General features: G+C 41.5%; 1 protein-coding gene across 1 annotated transcript in view; it reads right to left on the bottom strand.

Annotated features, from left to right (window-relative positions):
- pax2a (paired box 2a) overlaps nt 1-21,892 on the bottom strand; it is a 35,713-nt gene that overhangs the window by 7,693 nt on the left and 6,128 nt on the right. Inside the window, exons 4-10 of the mRNA XM_037697797.1 lie at nt 21,416-21,436; nt 20,783-20,980; nt 17,695-17,780; nt 17,482-17,601; nt 16,591-16,635; nt 9,281-9,456; nt 4,550-4,670 (exon numbers count right to left, since the gene is read on the bottom strand). Coding sequence (XP_037553725.1) covers nt 4,550-4,670; nt 9,281-9,456; nt 16,591-16,635; nt 17,482-17,601; nt 17,695-17,780; nt 20,783-20,980; nt 21,416-21,436 — 767 coding nt within the window. The remainder of the gene's footprint in view (nt 1-4,549; nt 4,671-9,280; nt 9,457-16,590; nt 16,636-17,481; nt 17,602-17,694; nt 17,781-20,782; nt 20,981-21,415; nt 21,437-21,892) is intronic.

The following is a 21,892-nucleotide window of genomic DNA, read 5'->3' as shown; positions in this document are numbered from 1 at the left end:
CTGAGGTTTTGGTTTTTGGACCTGAGCACCTTATATATAAAATTTTCAGTCTTTTGCCCTCCTTGGATGGCATTAATCTGGCCTCCAGTTCTAATGTTAAAAATCTTGGTGTTATTTTTGATCAGGACATGTCTTTTATCCCCCACATTAAAAACGTTACAAGAACTGCCTTCTTCCACCTGCGTAATATCACTAAAATTAGAAAAATCTTATCTAAAAATGATGCAGAAAAACTGTTTCATGCATTTGACATGTCTAGACTGGACTATTGTAATGGTTTATTATCTGGGTGTCCAAATATTTCTTTAAAACGTCTTCAGTTGATCCAAAATGCTGCTGCCAGAGTCTTAATTGGAGTTAGTAGGAGAGATCATATATCTCCAGTTTTAGCTTCTCTCCACTGGCTTCCCGTCAAATCCAGAATAGAATTCAACATCTTACTTCTAACCTACAAAGCTCTCAACAACCTAGCTCCATCTTATATTTGAGATCTTATTGTTCCATATTTTTCTAACAGAGCACTTCATGCTCAGACTGCAGTCTTACTCGTGGTCCCTAGAGTTTCCAAAGGCAGAATGGGAGGAAGATTAAGTCCTGAAGATTAAGTCTTGAAGTTATCAAGCTCCTCTCTTGTGGAACCAACTTTCAGTTTCTGTCTATGAGTCTGACACATTGTCCAGTTTTAAAACTGGGCTTAAGACTTTCCTTTTTGATAAATCCTATAGTTAGGGTTGGCTTGTTATGTTGTTATAGGCTTAGACTACTGGAGGACAAATTGACCTCATTTCTTTAAATGATTTGTTACAACTGAATAGTTTTCATTTGATACTATTTCTATCTTAACGTGATTCTTGAGCTGCCATTGTGTATCTGTTCCTTCCAAACCCAGACGGTTGAAGCAGATGGCTACTTGTCCTGACTCTGGTTCTGTTAAAGGTTTCTTCCTCATGAGGGAGTTTTTCCTCTCCACTGTCGCCTTCATGCTTGCTCAAGATGAGAGTTCTGTGATGGAGTTCAATTCAAAGCAACCTGCTCCTCAGATAAAGTCTTAAATTATAATTTTTTCACATGAATGTCTCTGTTCAGTGCCCTGAGATGACTTCTGTTGTGACTTGATGCTAAATAAACTGAAACCAAAAGAGACACAGTCAAAGTTGTGAACGAGCCAAGAACATATTGCAGTAAAAGCTTGAATTCCCCATCCACGGTCTTTAGTTTTAACGTCATTCATTATCAAATGTGTGCTTAAAGGTTAGTGTGAGTACTGAGGGAGGTGGTGGTTAAGAATTAATTTCTAAGCTTGGGGCTGCAGGCGTTAACAGAGCTGAGACGACCATTTGTCACCAGGCCACGCAGCAGACACTGCAAGTTAGGCGACGGCTCTGCGTTTGCAACTCAGCAGAGAAATAGCTGCAAACGTCGAAAGGAGAAGCCCAGAATGTGCATCTTACATAAACTGCTCAGCTCTTTGAGATGATCAGCTTTGTCTTTTGTCACTCTGAGAGGGTGAGAAATAGATGCAAAAAAAAAAAAGCTTAAAAAGCTTTAAACCACCAGCTCCAGCTTCACATCTGCTGGAGTTCAGAGGGGTGCCCATTTGCACTTCTCCCTCCCACAGGCTCTGTTGAGAGTGATTATCTAACCCAGCTTGCAGAGAGACCGCTAAACTCTCACTGGGTGAAGCAGTATTAAAACATCATTTATTCTGTGTACTTAGCTTCTGCCTGATTAAAAATTTAAAAGATTTGCACGATTTCTTAAAATGATCAGGTGTTTCAAAAGAAAACTGTGTCGAGATGGAAACGACTCAGAGCGCTGAGGTGAATCATTACATGTATCTATGGACACAAGCGTTAACAGTACTGATTAACTAAACACACGTAAACAAGTGCTACATTTGCTGCTGTTCTGTTTAAACCGTCTCTGTTTCACATATACTGTAGGGCAAACAGAGGACACACAACATGGCCGGCTTTGCTTTTGCTGTATAGGGCTCCTGGAATGCAAAAGTGAGCACTTCATTAATCATTCATCTTTAATAGATTATGCAAATTTCAGGACATTAAAATCAACAAGATCAATAACTGCACACATTTTAATTGGGAGCAAAAAACATTTAAAGAATGAATATAATCTTGTGGCTCCATCCAGTATGAGAGCATAATTTATTGATAATTGGATTCCAGCCTAAGTGAGGAAGGTAATTTAGCAGTTTCTCAGCCTTGGCATACTTTCCTATTTACAGGGTTGCCTAATGGCAGGAGAAAAAAAATAAAAATATCATGCACTAACAACCTGCACACAGCCTCATGCATTACTTTGCACAGTTTAAGTGATAAAAAGTTTGCTGGTTATTACTTACGAGTTTAATTTTGTTTGTGTTCAAAATAGCCAAACACATTTTTTTTTAATTGTACAGCTGAACTAAGATGGGCTGTCATATTGCATTTTCAGGAAAGTTATATTAGTTTCCTTCTTTTAATGCAATCTGTGGTTCTTTACGAGACCCTGGGCCCCCAGGTGGATCTGAGGCCACCTGCTATGAGTTTGCTCCCCAGAGCGAGACCACTTTTATAGGGAGGAGCTCAGCATACAAAGACAAAAACACACCTTTCTTCTCTTGAGGCCCAACTTTCCGGGGAAAAGCTACCTCCCACATTTTCAGGAATAAAAAGGGGGTCTTTCTTTTCCCATCACTCTGTGCCTGAGTCTGGGGCTGGACTACAGGGTTCATATGAGATGGGCGACTGCAGTTTTCAATCATGCTGTCCTCCTTTCTGACCCTCTCTCTCACACACACACACACACATACACACACAGACTGCACTCACTGACTTTGATTCCCACTGCATCATTATGGGACTTTTATTAAAACCCTGGTGCATTTAGGGAGTCAGTGTGGCCATCGGTAAACCTAACCCCTCCTGGGAAAGGGCCTCAGCTCACACAGTGAAGCAATATTTCAATTATCCAGGTGGCCATCAACCTGGAGAGCTCAGCAAAAGTAGCCGAGGAGCAATTCAGAGAGTGTAGGTAAAACGATACAGTTACTCTGAGCCTACAAATCCCTATTGACTTGAAGTGGATATTACAACTTAAAAACAGCTTAAAAGTTAGAGAGTGCAAGAAAAAAAAACAAACTTTAAGTGCTGTATTTCTTCCATTGTTTTTTATTCTTCCCTGACAGTCTCTGTCCGCAGCACCAGCCACTCATCCACTGTGCCATTCCAGCTGCTGTCAATCAACGAGCCATGATAGTCTTTGATGACAGTGTCGTGCAGCGGCGAGAACAGCAGCTGTCTTTTACGAGAAACACTCCCAGTCAATCTGTTAGCGAGCCAATCTGGGCTAACACAGTAGCCTGTTAGGAGGTTAGGAGCTGAGCGTTTGAAAGACCTGCAGGATTTAATGGGCTCAGATGGTGTGTCACCTCAGTGCCTCAAAAAGAGCTTTAAATGTGTGTTTGTAAAATTCACTAATAAGAGTGTCGGTCAAACTGTTGATGAATCTGTGGCAAAATACCTACAGCCTCTTCCGAACTTGTTTATTCTTTGTTAAAGCAGCACAAAAGTGAAATCCTCCCAATTTAAAAAACAATGGCACCAGGTAATTAGCTAACACAGAAGTGACTTGATATAAGGATTCTGCTAATAATGTGATTAAATTAGCTGCAAATACATCTATGCTCTCCATAACTCTACTATTTACCATTTCGCTTCCTTGTTTGAAGCAGCAATCAAGTCATTTAGGACGTCATAAAATTGGACATTCAAAATCTTGAACTGGAAGTCCATCATGCAACACCACTTCCAAAATCTAAACAAATAGATCAGGGCTATTCAACTGGCAGCCCAGGGGCCAAATCTGGTCCACTGGTGAGCTCAGTTCTGCCCACCAGTGGGTCCATTTTTAAATAAAACTAGATTTTAACCGGGCTTTCAGTAACCGTGCCCCCCTGAGCAATTGATTTGGATAGCCCTGCAATAGATCATGATGAATGATGACTGTTTTAAAAAATGTTCTCCATTCCTAAACACATTTTAAAATGCTTGCTTGGTCAGGCTCATCAGTTGCTCCAGGATGTTCTGGTCTGAGGGTCAGTAACTTGTGAAGCATTCAATGAAAATGGTTTGGCATCTTAATTTAAATATTATTTAGGGAAAAACAGCAGATTTTATCCAAGGGGTGAATACGTAGAATTTTCTATCTTAAGTATGAACCTAAACTCACCAAACCTTTCAAATAAATGAGAATGACCACTTCTCTGAAACCATTATTCAGCCATTGTGTTTTGTGTTGCCCAAATAAATATACTGGAGCGAAGTTTGATTCAGTTCTGTGTTAGTATTTTGTGTAACTTTATAAAACAGCTGAACTAGTTCAGTAAAGGGAGACAGAAAGTTTTTTTTTTTTTTAAGGCTGATAAGACACAGAAGACATTGTTCTGCTTTATGTTTCTCAGCACTGACCACCTTGGTTGTGGATGTCTTTCACTGCTGCACCTGCATGCATTCTTTCAGGAATCAATGTAGCGTGCATCAGATTGTACCTGTCACAACAGAGTAGCTCTGTGAGACACTGGAAGCGAGGTCGGAGCTGGCACTGGTGGAGAGGCTCGGCTTCACGTCTTCCAGGCCGGCATTCAGCGACGGGAGAGAGTACTCGTTTGCCTGTGGACAAATACACGCACGTGAGCAGGTGGCAATCAAAAACAGCAACTGCCTTTTTTAAATATCACATTCCACCAAAGATCAAGTCACGATCTGGGTAATATTGCTCATGCACTGTCCACAAGCTCTTTTTGAATGACAGATTCGCAGCAGATTTCCCCCAATTTAGGAGACAGTACATAAAATATAATTGACTGACACCTCTGGGATATCTGTGGTCCTCTCGCCATGTTTCCATCGAAATTTTTCTGTAAACGTCACCTCCGTCTCTGCTCCCTATGCTTTACTACGACCTGTGATGATGTATGCATGCATTAGGGCTTGTCTGAGAAGAAGGCAGAGCGGGAGAGATGGATGAGAGAGGGACTGGGAGAGGAGTGAAAGGACGGGGTGTCAGCTGGCTCTTTGTGCTCCACTGCAGTCATCCCTGTGACCAGTCAAGGGAGGAGACATTCAGGGCTTTGTTACAGGAGAGACATGTGGTGTTTTTTTTTTTTTTTCTTTCTTATTTTTTCATTTCTTTTTATGTATTTATTTTTTAAGAAAAAGGGGAGTACAACCTAAAAATCAACTTTTATACTTTGCCTCTTGGATGACCTCATATAATTGGTTCCATTTTAATGCCTTTATTTGTATTTTACATTGCAATGTAAAATATTAACTCCGGTCGTCTTTCACATTTTGCTGTCCAAAAACTCACTGAAGATACAATCCCTTCTGGTTTATTCACCTTAATCTCTGATTAAGACTCTGCAGTTGCGATGAATCCTATTTGTTAATGAGATGACATTTCCTGATCTTCTTTGAAAGGATAAGTGTTTGCACACACATTTGTGTATGCGAGCGTTCGTGTCAGAATGCGTGTGTGCATCTGTTTGTCTCAATGGGTTGGGGGTCCCACAGGGGCGAGCTGGTGACCCCAGTCTTGTCTGCCTCTATCCCAGATAAACTCTAATTGTCTCCTTACAACTGTTCCCTGGCACTGGGCTGGATGTTCCTCTCTATTCCATTGGGCCTCCGCAGCACAAGAGCCATTTTGTCATGCAGATGGGATGTGGGTAGGGCTGGGCAGGGTTGGGCGGAGGGCGAGTGGCAAGCACAGAGGGGGCCTGAATGACCTGACCACATGGCTGCCAGAAGTGTGGGAGGGATGAGGCCTATTCAGCCTTGCCTCTTCAAAATGGCTTTTTAATGCTCTGACGCAGACACCAGACAAGCCTCTAATGGCCTAATATCCCACCTTTTCACCAGTTTAAGAAAAGGAGGGGGTGTTGGAAACAGGCAGAAAAAGGAGGTGCACAGAAAAAGTGGAAAGCAGTCTGATTAATATTACATTAAATTAAAACTGATTTTTCTGGACCATTCTGACGCCATTTTTCTCCCCCTTCCTCCAGCCCCCTCTCGCCTTTTTAATACCTTCTCCTCCAGTCTTTGTGATTGCAAGTCATTTCCAATTCGTTTTGGTATTGATCTTGCCGTAGAAATCACTTTGGTAATTAGCTGCATTAGGGGTTGTAAAGCAGGCTGAGGGGCTGTCCCTCTGATTTATCGCCGCTGTAATTCCCCACGATCGCGCAGAGATGAAAATGAACTCAATTAGGGCACTGCTAAGGCTGCACGGGCACCCACACAGAGTTCCAATGGAAAAATTAATAGTCTCTTGTTGTTTAACAGTCTGATGAATGTAAATAAAGCTTATCCTCTGTAATAGGCTGTAGACTTGTGGGCTATTTTGCGGTGATTTTCATTCAATATAAAATGTAATGTTGCTTTGTGGCGAAAAAATAATAATTTTGTGATGAATATGCATCTCACATTTTAATCAGAAATGAATATGTTAAAAACCTGATATGGTACAATTAAAATCCAGATGAATCTGAACTGGAATTATAGCAAAAACATTATGAGCAAATTTAAATCCTCTTGGATGGATTCTAATTTATTGAAACGTTTCGTTTTTTATCTTCTTATCTTCAGACTTCTTCAGTTTGAAGAAGTCACATTCTCTCTTTCGCTCTCGACAAAGATGGTCGCTCTTACATTCCCTCCTGTTTTTTTTTTTTTTTTTGCTCTCTTGTCCTGTCAACCTCAGAGCTTCTCTTTACACAGCTTCTAAATAGAAAATTATTATGGATTTGGTCAGCTGGTCCCTCAACGCAATGGATAAAATTTTTTCCACCAGACAACAGGGTGCTGGAGAGCCCTCATGCCCTGAACGGCCCCACGCAGCTGGGTATTTCATTGATTCCTGGGGTGAGTGGAAGATGATATGCCTATCTGTTCTGTCTGTGGAGGACGTAGAAGATGTGTACATTATTGGATTTATGAAAACAGGGTTTCTGCTTTTTGGAATTGGAGGATACCTAGGATATTGACAAATTAGGAAAACGTTGGCAGCAGTTTTGGCCATGGTAAAGCCGCCAGCCTTATGCGAAGGATTAATTTGTGCCTTGAGCTCTCATACTCATATGCTTACTGAGCTCAACCACAAGCTGGATGCTATATCTGAGAATTATAAGCCACTTGCGGCTCATGGGACTTGCCGGCATTAAGGATTCAACCTTGGAGAAAGCTAACGAGCATGGACCGGGCAGAATGTCCACAAATCTGGCTGATTAATTCGCCATTAAGTGTACCAGCAAAACTGAAGGTAGACAGAAATTCAAAAATGTTCAATACAAAAACAACTGGACTTTATTTGTAACAGAAGACGTTTCGCTTCTCATTCGAGGAGCGAGGACGAGGAGCGAAATGTCTTCTGTTACAAAAAAAGTCCAGTTGTTTTTGTATTGAACGTTTTGGAATTTATCATGTCCTGGATGACTGAGAATCTTCACCAGCACATAGACAGAAAACAAAGTCTGGCGGCCCAAACAATTGTTGTTTATCTGAATTGGGCCTCCCTTCTGGCTTGGACAGGCTAACTTATCTCAAATTTTTCCTGGACAATATGTAAACTATAAGCTTCTGCCTGCCCCCCACCCCCGAGGACGTCTCTGGCCTTATCAGAACCATGATGCTGATAGACACTGTACCATCTTATCAGAACTTTAGAACTTTCTGGAGTCTCCATGGATAACTCACCACCTTCGTTGAGCTCTATGCATAAAAGTATTATGATGTCATTGTATGTTGCTGTTTATGTTGCAAGGTCTTTGTTTTTGCATCTTTCACACTGTTTCCAGGCCAGGACATGGTGTGAGACATGATTTTATTTGGCTTCCTCCACCCTTGTGTTCTCTTTTTCTCATCTGCCTGTATGTTGTATGTAACAGGTCTCTTGTAAATGAGTCTTCGAGGCTCAGTGGGAACTAACCTGTATAAATAAAGGTCTAATAATAATTTTAAAAAAAGACTAAATGTTTCAACAAAGAAGAATCTGTCCAGAGGACCTGACTTAACCTTGTTAGACTTTTCTACCTGGATTATTGAGCATGCATCAGGACATTATGAGTAAACATGTACCAAACTGGTGTCACTGTCTGCATAGATGTTGGCTAAAACTCTGCAAAAACTAACTAATGTAAGCAAATATATATATATATATAATCAAACAGACATAGCTCTTTGTATGAAAAATTTGGAGGTGATCTATATCCAGATCAAAATGCAGGACAATGCTTCCAGCAGCATGATTTTTTACCAAACACATTTTTTTCAACCCTTCAAAAAATTTAGTGTTCAATCCAAATGAGAAAACTTCTTGAACAGAAGCATATCATCTTCAGCAGTTAAAAAAGAAGTCCAAATGCGTTTGATTCAGTTTGTTAGCATTACAATGTCCTACGGGCTGAGGATCTGCACCAGCACATCCTGATTCTGTACAATTAGTTACACTGTATTTAGTTCTGTTGCTTCTGGAAAGAGTACCGTATTTTCTGGCGTATAAGTCGCATCTTTCAAAAAAAGCATCACGAAGAGAAAAAACATATATAAGTCGCTTTGGCGTATAAGTCGCATTTATGCATCACAGCTGACCCGTCACATTTATTATGTGTTTATTTAATGGTCAAAATAGTTCATTTTGCCAGGGTGGCAAGGTGCCATCTATCCATTCATCGCATCCAGAGCAGCTAGCTCTCCAGCATTCCTCCACCTGCACCAGCTGAGTGAAGCAAGCACACACGGGAGGACTCGCTGTTGCAGTTCTTAATAATTTAACAAGATTAACACTTAAAAACAATTATTTGTTTGCTTGACATTATAGCAAAGGTGTGTCTCAGTTGAATGTTTCTTTAATAAATGCACTTTAATGGTCAAAACAGCTTCATTTTGCCTTGGCGGCGTGACGCCATCCATCCATCCATCGCGGCCTGAGCCACTAGTTCTCCAGCGTTCCTCCGTCTGCACCAGCTGAGTTAAGCGAGAGTGCACGGGAGGACTCGCTGTTGCAGATCTTAGAAATTTAAAGCGTCAGTCAAAAATTGCGTTAGGAATATGAAAAAAAAAAAACGTATATGTCGCTTCAGCGTATAAGTCGCATGACTGATAAATAAAAAAACTGCGACTTATACTCCAGAAAATATGATACTTTAAGAGCTGCAGTGTTAAAATGACAGTTCAAAAGCCTCATAAAGAAAATTTTGCTCTAATAAATGTTGGTGTCAAACCTGTTCGGGCTTAATGTGTTCTGATGAGGGGAAAACATCAGGGTAAGAAGGCCTTTCAAACACTCGGTCCAGGGCCTCCAACTGTTGCTGAGTAAAGGCATCTGCCCGAAGGTGCTTCCTTAAACTTTCCACGCTGCCCTGAGAGTCACTGCCCGGGCCTGAACCATCAGAACCATCTAAAGAAATGAAAGGAAGAGGAAGAGCAATCTGCATCAAGACATTACTTTTCCACGTAAGCTTAAATAGTGAGATCAATGGCGTCAGAAGCATCCGTAATGTGGGGGGGACAAAATGATGTGTGTAGGTGTGTGTGTGCGCGTGTGCATGTGCGCGTGTAAAAAAAAAAAATGTGTTCACTATTGAACAAAAAAGCAACGTTTCACTTAGATTTCCTTTAATTCCACACTTTTAAAACATGTTTCTCACCAAGTTTGTGTAAATTCAGCTGTGGTGTTTAAAGACATTTTAACTTTAATACACTTTAATACAGAGCGTCAGGTCAGCACTATTTGTCTTTATAGAGAAATAAAAAACATCACCACTAGACATTTTTACTTGTGTTCAACACTCCTCATCTAAATGATGTTTCTCATGAAGCTTGAGGACAATAAGGTGTGGGGGTTTAAAGACATTTCAACTTTAATGCATCTGAACACACAGTGTCTCACACCTGCAGCGTCTTACAGCGTCACAGTTACTGCTAAGCTAACATGCTATGTAGCGCTCCTCTCAAGCATCCTCCTAACATGAATATATATGTTTATGATCAACCCCACCGGTCAACTACTGCCCACACTAAGCTGCTAAACTGGCGAGCGAGTAACACAGAGGTGTCTCCACCTCCTCCACCTGTGCGCGTTTTCTGCCGAGGCAGGAGGAGACACACAGAAACACAGCAGGTGTTACACCATTTTCTGTGACCACCGTATATTGTGACTGTGGCAACAGGCTGCTGTGTTTAGAGTTGGAAGTAATCAGGAAAACCTGGAGTGGAGTTTTAGCGGTTTGAATATTCTCCTATTAATCAAGTGGAATGGATTTGTTCATGAAGAAAGAAACTGCACCGCCTGAACAAATGTTTCATAGTAAAAGTGTGTGTGTGTGGGGGGGGTCCAAATTAATGTTTTTTTAATGTGGGGGGGACTTGTCCCCTTCACATATAATGGTTGCGACACAATGAGTGAGATAAGAACAAAACATTTTCAGGGTCTCTTTTAGTATTAGTGTGATTGCATAAAGCTATCTGAGTCACTCTCTTTTGATTGTACACTTACATGTACACACTCAAGCTGACCCCGCCCCCCAACACTCCATGCAGCCCCCATCAGCATGGTCATCATGTGATAGGTCTATGGTAATTGATGGATTACCTTCAGTGCAAATATATACTTGTAAGAGAGAGTGTGTGTTTCAGGAGGAGAAAGTAGGGTTGGCGATTACATCCAGAGCCTCTCATTCTGCCAGTGGGAAATGGAAAACCATTATTTAACTGAACTATTTCCTTCTGAATGTATTACCCTCCCCTCTCTCTGTCCTTTTTCTCTCTCTTTCCATCCCCCACATATAGCATGTCCTTTGGAAAGCAGAATAGAACAGGGATGGCACTCAGGACCGAATGAGGATGGGGCGTTGAGGGCAAGCATATACATTTCCTCACTTGGTCACACACTATATAAACAAATGAGCTTTCCTCGTTCCTCTGATCTCTGACCCCATCAACTAGAATGGGTAGTCCACCGCCACCACTGCATTTCTTTCTTTGCTCACATCATGTCCTGAGTGTGAAAGAAAAAAAAAGTCCAGAGCTAAAACCTGCAGCCAGCGTTCCAGGAACCTTCACTCCATTGGCTGCCTCCCACCGCCCTCCCTTTCCTCCCAACACTGCGCCACCAACAGCGGATGAGGGCTTTAGCTCCCGTACAAATCTGTCATTCTAAATTTGCAGCAGATTATGTTCTCTCCTGGGTGAGGCAGCAGTGATATATGATATGCAAGGCCTCTATTGATTGCCTGATCCGCTCGCCGAGGAGGGAGGCGAAATGAACTTGGAATGAACATCATGCCTCAACTCATTGTGCGTATAATACTCTACTTAATCCCACATTTTTCTGTGCTATGGAATTCAATTGATCAATCATGTTCCACTGATGGTACCATTTCAGGGGCGATATTGCCATTCTGCTCGGCTGCTTGACCTTTTTTCAATGGCTGAGGCCAGAGGATGAACCCGATTCGCACCAAGAAATAGATCCATTGAGAGAATGGGATAGAAGACGGCAATTGGGTATGAGTTCAGTGTACGTGTCGATAGGAGGGTGACTTTTTTTTATCTTTGTGTAGCCTTTTTTTTTTTTTTTAAAGGAATTGTATTTGTTCCAGCTAGATGTGTTTTTCCTACCAGGAGTTAACAGAATATTTTAGATTTTTTTTTCCCTAGGCTGTGGTGCAGTGGTGTTCCTGTACAAAACTCAATTGCTGTCTGTGGTACAGAGGAGAAAATGGATTCATTAATTACCTCGTGTGAGCTGGTCTAATAAAAGAGGCAACCTTGATCAATAGCAAGTGTTTGTCATTCACTACAGAGGTGCATGCTTATCCTCTCCCCACACACTTAATCAAGCCCTCTGACCTAGCAGCAGAAAACACAGATTCCCATCACGATACATTTTGGTGCACTTCCTGTGAGCTAAATATGAATAAAACCTTCACGTTAAAAATCAAAAAAGCCAATTTTTGGAAGCTGCTAACTACCTGGTAGGCATTTTTACACATTGACTCTGACTAATCATCGTCGCTTTGAAATTTATGTGACTTAAAATATGGTTTCTCCTTTAAGTTGAGATATAAACTTTGACTCATAACTTTCAAAATTTGCTATTAAAGCGTTTATGTTCGACATATATCATAAGATGGCTGCGATAAATCAGATTCATTCCTTGACAGTCAGCGCGTCAAGTGGAGTGTGAAGCCCGACTGTCAGATTGCGAGCGTGTGAGTGTTTCTTCAACCCCTTCGGGTGTCTCAGCAGGTATTCTCTTATCACTCCCGGAGCACCAGCTCACTGCTTCTTTTTGTTTTAACACCAGTGTGTGAGGAGGTAAAAACATACGTCTCACAGGATGACTCTCACACGTCATATCTGGAACACACTCCTTTTGATCCGCTTGAACTGTTTGACCTTGTTTAGTCCAAAAGTTGAGCATTTCATGATCTTATTTAAATGTTTTAGATGGTGCATCTTCAGAACAAATGCAGACACAATTTAAACTTTTTTTTGTGTGTGTCACCAGGCTAATAATGGCTGTGCATGCACAAAATTACTCATACACACTTAACCGTAGCTGCTACAAACATAAAGGCATCCAAAGCTCCTATATTTTCCCTTGTCTGTGTCTCGGTGTGGCACAGTGGTACTAAATGTCCCTCTTTCATCTTTGCTGTTCCTGTGATAAGATAACTCAACAGAAGACCAGAGGAGGAGGCTTGTTTGAAAGGCAAATGAATTCCTACACACTGCCTGGCTCCCTCTATAAATCAATGACATGTGGGCTTTCCTAGATCAGAGGCTGCGAGTTAACAGATCCCGAATCAGTAATACACTGAGGTGGAGAGATGCTCAATTGCAAAGTGTGGATCATTTGTTGATAATATTTAAAATGCTGTTGATCTCAGAAAAAAAAAAGAAAAAGAAAAGCACAAACAAATGGGTATATCCAGAGGGTGAACACTCCTTCCCTGTAAGCTAGCTATATTTATGAAACCTCTGAAGCGGAAAGGAGAGAGAGCTGGGTGGGGCGGGGGGGAAAGCGAGAGGCAGCAACACTGCCATGGCTGTTAAGATCCTGTTATGTTGTGGCGTGTTTAAGAGCTTTATTAATTCGATTTAGCACCGCCAACCAATGTACTGACTGTCAGCAGGCAGACCGATGCTTATTTGAAATCTGCTCTCACTGGCAGCTTTGAGTTGGTGTCGTAGCATTTTCTTGATCTCGCTTTATGCTCCAAGACCAAAGCAGAAAGTTTATGATAAATGAATAAAATAAATAAAAGCATACCAACTCAGCTTGTAAGAACATAACGTTACACATCTAAGCATGCTGGCTTGTAAATGTGAAGTTATACCTTGAAATATTTGTTCATTCAAATTCATCCTGCTGCACCATTATATTCTACCATGTTGTTCGATATCTCTCTTTACGACATTGCAAATATTATAATTACTTTTTCACTTTTTGGTACTTTTTTTGTGTACCCTTATTGCATGCTTTTAGTATTTCTTGTTGGTTTGTTCTTTGATTTTTTTTTAACGAGTCATATTGGTTTTTCTCATCCTAAGCATTTCATTGTGCTGTTAACCCTGTGTTAACCTTTCATATGACAAACACAACTTGATTCACTTGAGTCTTTTCTCTCAAAGTGTCTCTGCAAAAATGTAAACATTTTCAGACGAATACAGTGTATGTCTGTAAGACTATATAATGTCAAAACTAATATTTTTACATGTCTTTTAGCATCTTTCAAAACAGTTTTACACCTCTTGAACCTAAACTCCAGTTTTCTATCAGATTTTTTTTTTTCTTGCAAAAACCTCCCTCCTTGGGACCAGCTTGTCGTTTAACGTGGCCACCCCGTGTGGCAAGTATTTCTGGAAATGCAATTAACAAATCTCTACTTTTCTCGTGCCTTTTCCCCCTCTCCTCAAGCTGAGTAACGCATCGCTCCATTAATTCTCACCGTTGCTTCCCATAATTGACTTTTCTCCGACATGATTCCTCTCCACAGAGTGAGCTCCCTCTTTATATATTTTTGTGAGCGGTCTTATTGCGTATTGTTTACAACTGTAGCTGCGGTCTCGAACAGTCATGCCGCTTGATGTAAAACGTTCAAACCAGTAGGCTCAGGAAGAAGACGGGGACAATACAAGGAGAAATGAAATGTTGAGGAGAAAGAGGAGAGAAGGAGGAGGGGGAGGAAAGCAGCAAGGACCCCTTTTGTGTCTCCTCCTCTGTCAGGGACCTAACAGCTTCTTGTCTGTATGTTACGCTCTGTGGCCCCTCTCAAACCTGGGCTTTTCTCTCACACTCAGCCTATCAGGGCCATTATAGTGCTCATGATTCCTGTTTTTCTGTCTCACTCTGGATGCATTTATTTTCTAAAAGTGATCCTCTTTTGACTCATTGTCATGGAGTGGCTTGACTAGTCAACCAAAGCATAGGCCCAGGTTAAAATCCATACACTAACTGATTTAAACTCTGCAAATGGGTCATATGTGTTAAAAGATCCCGGGGGGGGGGGGGGGGGGGGGATGTCAAACGTAAACAAATCAAAACAGATATTATTTTTTTTCCTGAAGCTATCAAGCAAGGTTGATTTGATCCCCGCTGCAGCTCGTTCTTTTGTGTCTTGAAAGAACAACCTGCTGGGCAATATTTCTTTCTCAACTCTCACACACTCATGAGCGTCGTTCTAGACTCGTCTCACACCCACGCTACAATCACAAGTTATGACCTTTGCTTTCTCCATCTAATTTATCACTGTAGCTCCCTACTGCCTGTCCTCCCTGGAGCTCCTCTGGGCTCCGTCCAGGATGTGGTAAGCCAGTGATGAGAGAAAATATACCGTCAGGTCACATCAACCTGACTGCAAACAGCAACTGTGTCAGCCCCAAAACACAAGTTTCTTTAGGAAAAACTGCACAGATTACAGAAGTGAACTACACCAAAATCATTTTTGGAGGATTAACTTTTTGCACTCACACACGCATTTTATACTCAGCAGTTTCACCCAATCCTCCCTGACTTTTCTTGGCTTCATCTTCCATTATAGGTTTAAATGAGTGAGTGAGAACAAGCTGTACAACAGGCTAATTTCCCCACTTTACTATTAATGCATTTGGCAGGAACAACATTCCATTCCCTGTAATGAGATACACAAATAAATCTGGCTATGGATGGATTCAGAGCGGGGTGGTGCTGGTGTGTGTGGTGATGATGGTGGGAGGAGGAGGAGGCAGAGCAGCGCATTGAGACGCATTCTCCCAGCACTGGCCTAATTGGTATCTCTGCTTGCAGACATGCAAGCCAATCTCTCCACAGATAGAACTGAGACTCTCTTTTTTTTCTTCCCTTAAGGCTATTTCTTTTGTCTTTTCAATAGCTTGCACATCCACGATAGAAGGCGGGGGAAGAGCGGGTTCATTTGTGAATTAATAGCTTTTCTCTGCAGAATTGTAAATTATTTTAAAATGTCACTGTGCTCTCTGTGAGAGGAGCATCTCGAGCCAGCAAGTTACACACAAACACGTTTCCAAGCACATGTGAGTATACAACGCTTCCACAACTCCTAAAACTAATCCTTGCTCAGGTCTGCTTCATCCTATTTTTACTCCACGACTCCTGTGTCTGTCATTATCCTCCTCCCATCTTACCTCAAACCCTTCCAATGTAACATGCTACTTTTAATTTGCAATAATACATGACAGGGACAGATTAATAGCTCTTATGGCGCCTCTGTCCCTGAGGCTGGTCTTACGGGGACCAGGTGTACATAACGCATGTCACACTACATTATCTCTACAGGCCTGCAGTAATGGGGACCTTTTTCTTCCTAAAAGGGCATCCACTGACTTCAGTCACACAAGGTGCACAAGCCAACATGTTCACAACACGGTGCAAGGACGGTGGGATGCGTCGTTATAAAGCCCAGACAGAATTATAACGTGTAAGCAGAATCATCATGTGACACTTTCAAGCTTGAAATGGTTGATTTGATGCTGAGTCTTTTGCAGAATATTCTAAAAGAAGGTCAAAATCTGAAGCTGCAATTAGGCGACTCCTTACTTTTCCATGCAGTTGTGGATTTGTCTTGCAATGAAACGTTTCATGATGTGAAATTTGCTTCAAACGGCTCACACATTTCAAATTGCTATATCAAAAACAATGCTTCCGATTTTTTCAAAGTAAAAAAAAAAAAAACACCAAACACAAAAGCTACACAGTTTTGTCACAGAAATGTCAAAAGATTTAAGGTCTTACATTGCATCTCATTTTATTTAAATCCACAGCCACTCTATAAAATGCTGCACGGTAGATTAGTACTGCACTGCATGCCATTACATGGAAAATAGGATTTTCCACAGTCACTTTAGCTTAATTTATTTTAAATTTCTCAAGAGATTATATATTGGGAAAAAAAAATTCCCCACCACACCTTTAAAGCTCGTAGCATAAAAAATATAAAAAAATCTGCATGTGAAAAGTGAGCATATATGGTCTGAAAGCAAAAGAGAAGGTTGTCTAACTTCAACTTACAATGTCCTATTTTCCTTCCATCCAAGTGGTTGCCACTCCAGAGAACTAAAGAGACAGAAACAAAAGAAGGAAGTGGACTGTTTTCAGTGCGTTCTGATATTATTTTATACCATATCATCCCATCAGCCACATTTAAAGCATATAACTGAACACACACATACACAAACACACAAGCAAGCGCCTTCCCTGCCTCCACCGGTCTGTTCCTACACCTGTTCAGGCCTCCACCAGGGACATGTTAATTCATAGGCATTAAAAAAGCCAATTGTTTGCACAACCGATAATCTATTAGCCCTCAGGCAGCGTGTCCACTTTCTCGCTCTGCCTAGGAATGAGAAAATCTAGCTTGGATTGACTTCATAATCTTTGAGTGTATCTGTGTCTATTTTTCAGTCTGTTTGTGCCTTTCACATTTTTTGCATCTTTATAATTTATCACCACGCTCCAATTTAACGGAAATCGTTTGTGTATTTGCAGATTACTAACTGACAAGAAGTTAACTAGAAGATAGAGGATCAGAAAAGGGTTTTTAGTTTTTCTGCCTTCGGGAATGACAGAGCAGCAGTGCTGACGTCTTGCCAACGGGGATTAAAATTGTACAACAGCTATAGAGGGCGTCAAGAATTGGTTCGAGTATGGTATCAAATAGAGATGCCACTTTGTGGTCATTTTTGTGCGGTAAAGAAACATGCCTGAATCACAGCACTCCCTGAACACTCGCCCTGCCAGATACGCAACATAACAAGTCACTGGAGAAAACACACAGAAACACTCGTGGCTTCAGCGCTGTCATAAACTTCTTCACACACAAGGAATAAAAAAAGTACAAGATGAGCGTTGAAGTGGACTCAAAGGATAGAAAACTAAAAGCGTCTCTTGTGTCTTCCTCACCATCATCCCGTTTCCTCTTTTCGCCGTTGGAGCGGGGGATACCCAGGATGCCGTTTATGGAGTAGGATCCAACGGGATTGTTTGAGGCACTGGTCACAGGAGGGGAGGCTGTGCTGGGCACTGGCAGAGAAAACACAGTTAGTGTCTGAGTGTTCATGTATTTGTATCCCCCCCCCCATTGTCATTGGTTCGTTTGACTGAATGCACCTTCACCTATGGTATGGCCAGGCGTGGAGAGCGGTGTGACAGATCCGTCGGGGGACGGGTGAAACTGCTGCTGGACTTTGGTGCGGATAATCCTGATGAAGTGAACAACAGACATGGATCAATCAATACTGCTCCCAGAGCGTTGAGATTTCCCACCAAAGCAGCCAAGCTGGGACACTTAAACATGACACATCACATCCACTTATGTCTGTGCATGGACAAGTGCTCCGTTGTTTCAGGGTGCTTGTATCCTCATATTCAGGCCACTGCCACTGATAGCCAATCTCTGGGCTTTAGGGGCAATCTCTCTGCTCCTGTGTGCAGCTGAATAAGAGCTGGCCCCTTGAGATTGGGGATTCAATCTAGCTGGATTCTGCGCTTAGAAATATGATAAAGTCCCCATACCAGTAAGATGTGATGTGGCGGGAAAGTCTTCATTGCACTTTGGTCTGAATGATCTTGCAAACAAAGCATGAAATCACATCAATTCACCTCAATGATCAGCTTCACTGGCTCTACCTGGCCAACTCTAATAATCTCCCTCTCCTGCTCCCCGCTCCCTTCTTTTCTCCCTGCGCCTTCTTCTTCCTCCACCTCCCAAACCGATCCTTCACTCCCTTCCCTCTGTCCTCTTATCTCATCTTTTACAGTCCATTGTTGCTACTGTACTTTCTCACATTTTTCTTTCAAAACCCTCATTTCATTTTATCCATTCTTTCTCTGTTTGGTCACATTGTTCTGTATTTCTGTGGTTTTAGGATAGAGAAGTCCTCCAGCCTCAAAGAGCCTATCGACCGGAACTGGAGCAAAGTTTGACGACGGATGCTGATGAGGAGCAGCATCTGCAAATGGTGCTCTATAAATTATATGTGACAGGAAGGAAATAGTTGAGAGCAGTGCCACATCTTTTGATCTATACCAGAAACGTGTCACAACATGAAGAAACTCTAGAAACAAACAGTTCCAAAGGTTATGTTGATGATTTCTAGAATTCTTTAGGGTTTACACAAACTCAGCTTTTGCTCCTTTAGGATTTGATCCATTAAACCGCAACTATGATAATCTTTTGATTGACAGGAGAACATGAGATCATTGATTAACAAGCAGCACCGCATGGCAACACAAATCCCAGATGTAAAGCCCTTCATTTGAATGGCGTGACAAGAACAGAATGTCACAGCAGCGACTGATGTTCACTTGTTCGTGCAGCAGCCAAGAATCAACTATCAGTTCTGAGTTGGGCAGGTGAGGGGTTAACTTCCTCAGGGGCAGATATATGTACATCAGACTGATTTCATTCTCCTCGCTACCTCATGTGTCCTCCGCACTTTCTCCTTCGGGCCGAGCAACAAAGTCCTCCAGAAAACACACATCAATATTTTATTTGATCATCATCTCACAGCAGTTACCTGACCTGACTTGGGGGAGTCTCATAAATTCAAGGACTTTGTTTCGAGTCTGTATTGTTCGTATTGAATAAGCAATCGGTGAGGAGCATTTAACAACTTTTGTGTCCAGCTGTTATGAAAAAAGAAATGAGACATACCTCAAACAGAAATATTAAAACGTTGATCAATATAATCACAATCACCTTATCTGGGTTTTTTCCAGTGGCAGAGGAAGCTCCTCACGACAACACAACAAAGTGCAACCCGGTCTCTGTGTAATCTTTAATAATTCATGACGGAAAAAAGTGTTTAAAGCCCAGATCTTTAGTCAACAGAGCAGAGGTCAGCGTCTTAACCACAGAGACCACCAGTGAGTGGTCTGCTGTCTAATTGTTCCTCTCTGCATTTTACACCCTTCTTTCTTCGTCAGTCGCATGTTTTTTTTTAGCCAGAACAACAAGAAAATAAAGTGAAAATTATTATTTGCTGGTGTAATTTTTTAATTATTTAATAATGTAAACAAAATTTCAACTAATACTCTCCAGATGATTATAAAAAGTGATGGCAGCTGCCTTTTTGGATGCGTCGCTTATAAGAGTTGGAATTGACAAAGGATGGAAAGAGTAAATGTATGCAGCAAGTCTGGTGTTAATCATTAGCATTCAAAGTATTCTGTCTTAAAGGAGACTTTTAGCTCACTTTGAAATATTCCACACAAACAATCAGAATGAAGAGAAGACTGTTTTATTAGCAAATGAAAACAGAGGATAAGGCTCCAAAAATAAACCTGTTGAATAATGTCAAGGGCAGCCTTTAACTTTCTTTTTCTTTCTTTCCCTTTCCCTTTTTTTTTTTTTTTTTTTTTGTGTAGATTCCTCCATTTCCTGCATTTAGCTGGATGTGTTATGAGACTCTTTTCAGCTCATTAAAATGTAATGCTGATGACCAGCTCTCTGGAACAGTGCCTCCTAACCAAAGTTCATCACTGGCAGGCACTACCGGCCTTTTTTTTCTTCTTCTTCTCTTTCACACTGCACACATTGGGTGGGGGGGGGGGGGGGGGGGTGTTCCAGAATCGTCCTCTGTCTAAGGACACTTTGTCCACTGCTGCCCCACCTCAAGTTAAAAAGGTGAAGGTGTATAGTATCTCTTTTATGCTTCAGTACCGCAAAAGAAAAAAGAAAATTCAGAGCGCAGCACTTATGTCAATATTTTTCTATTTATAGACACGTTTATATGACCCTAAATATTATTATTATTATTAATAATAATAATAATAATAATAATAATAATGATAATAACAATGATAATAATAACAATTATGATATTAATAAGAAGAAGACGCCTCGGCCGCAGTGTGGTCCGCGTGTTGTGCGTCTTCCCTGCGTCTTTCCCTCTGCCTCTGGATCTGGTTACAAGCTATCGATCGGTTTTTATCCGGACAGATGTGACTCCTCGTGGCCCCCAGCCTCTCCGCTCTCCGCGCCGCGATGGGGGATTAAATTGCACGTGTGAGGGACCACCCCCAGCGCGGGCTGGGTTGGAATTATAGTTCAAGCCCTGATGAGTGAACAACTACTCTTGTGATGATCAATCCGATGTTATTTATTTCGTTGGTTTTACTTTAAAGATAAGAAGTTCGCTTGTTGGATTAGCGCGCTTTTACGCACTTTGGCGCGCCTGGATAACAAGTGATTTCCACCTACCTGTTGATGGATGAAACGCTGGGGACCGTGTCGTTGTCGCAGACGCCCTCCGCCAGTAGTCGGTCTCTTATCTCCCAGGCAAACATGGTGGGATTCTGGCGCTTGTACTCTGCAATTTTATCCACCACTTTCGGCGTTGCCACCTTTGGTTTGGAGCCCCCGATAACTCCAGGCTTAATACTGCCGGTTTCATAGTACCTGCATGGGGGGGGGGACAGTGACCGTGAATGGATCCTGCCTGGATTTAACAAGCAAGCCAATCATTTGTGATCAATGAAGAGGAAAGGCTTTAACAGAGTCTGATCCATCGACTTTCTGCACATTTACTGCAAAGAATTATAATATGACGGCGGCGTTAATCTATTAATTGCGCTGGGAGTGTTCTGGATGTGTAGGGGGAAGGGGGGGGATTGAGTGTCAGCTGGAAGGCGAACAGAAAGCGGGTTTTTCAACGAAAATAATTCAAATGAAACTGTGAGACGCACAAAACAAATAAAAATTTTAAAAAAGGACAAAGCTGGCTGCAGGAGCAGTTTTAGGACTTTTTTTTTCTACGCGTAGCATGCACGACATGCTACCATAGTGGGAGATGTTGGTGAGAAAAAAACATTCAGTGTGTGTGACATGAAATACCTCTGAAATGCCTTCTGATGGCTGGAAAAAAATATAATTCAAAAAATTAGCTATCTCACAGCATTTGGACTTTTTTTTAATAATAATAATAATAATTAAAAAAAAATAGTAAGGAAGAGTTTAATGGCCGCAGATTATTGGGGTAAACTGAATGTTATTTTTCCACAATTTTTAATGTTTGTTTTTATATTTAAACATGCTCATTTTGTTTCTGGGGCATGGCCTTATTATTTTAAAAATTTTTGGTTATTGTTTTCGTTGCGAATTGTCATATTTGTGGCGATTATCTCAAAACACTGCGTCTCTAATAATAATAATAATAATAATAATAATAATAAAGAAAAAGTAAGGGAAATTATAAATAAAACTAATGACTGAGGCGGAAGTAGAGCGCATACAGATGATTGATGTATGACACACACATGGGGCTCTGGTGGTCGTATGAACCCCCCCCCCCCCCCCCCCCCCCCCCCCCCC

This window comes from Nematolebias whitei, chromosome 1 (genome assembly GCF_014905685.2).
Source record: "Nematolebias whitei isolate Nwh7 chromosome 1, NemWhi1, whole genome shotgun sequence".
In the NCBI taxonomy this organism is placed as follows: Eukaryota; Metazoa; Chordata; class Actinopteri; order Cyprinodontiformes; family Rivulidae; genus Nematolebias; species Nematolebias whitei.
This window is presented reverse-complemented; position numbering and strand designations above follow the sequence as displayed.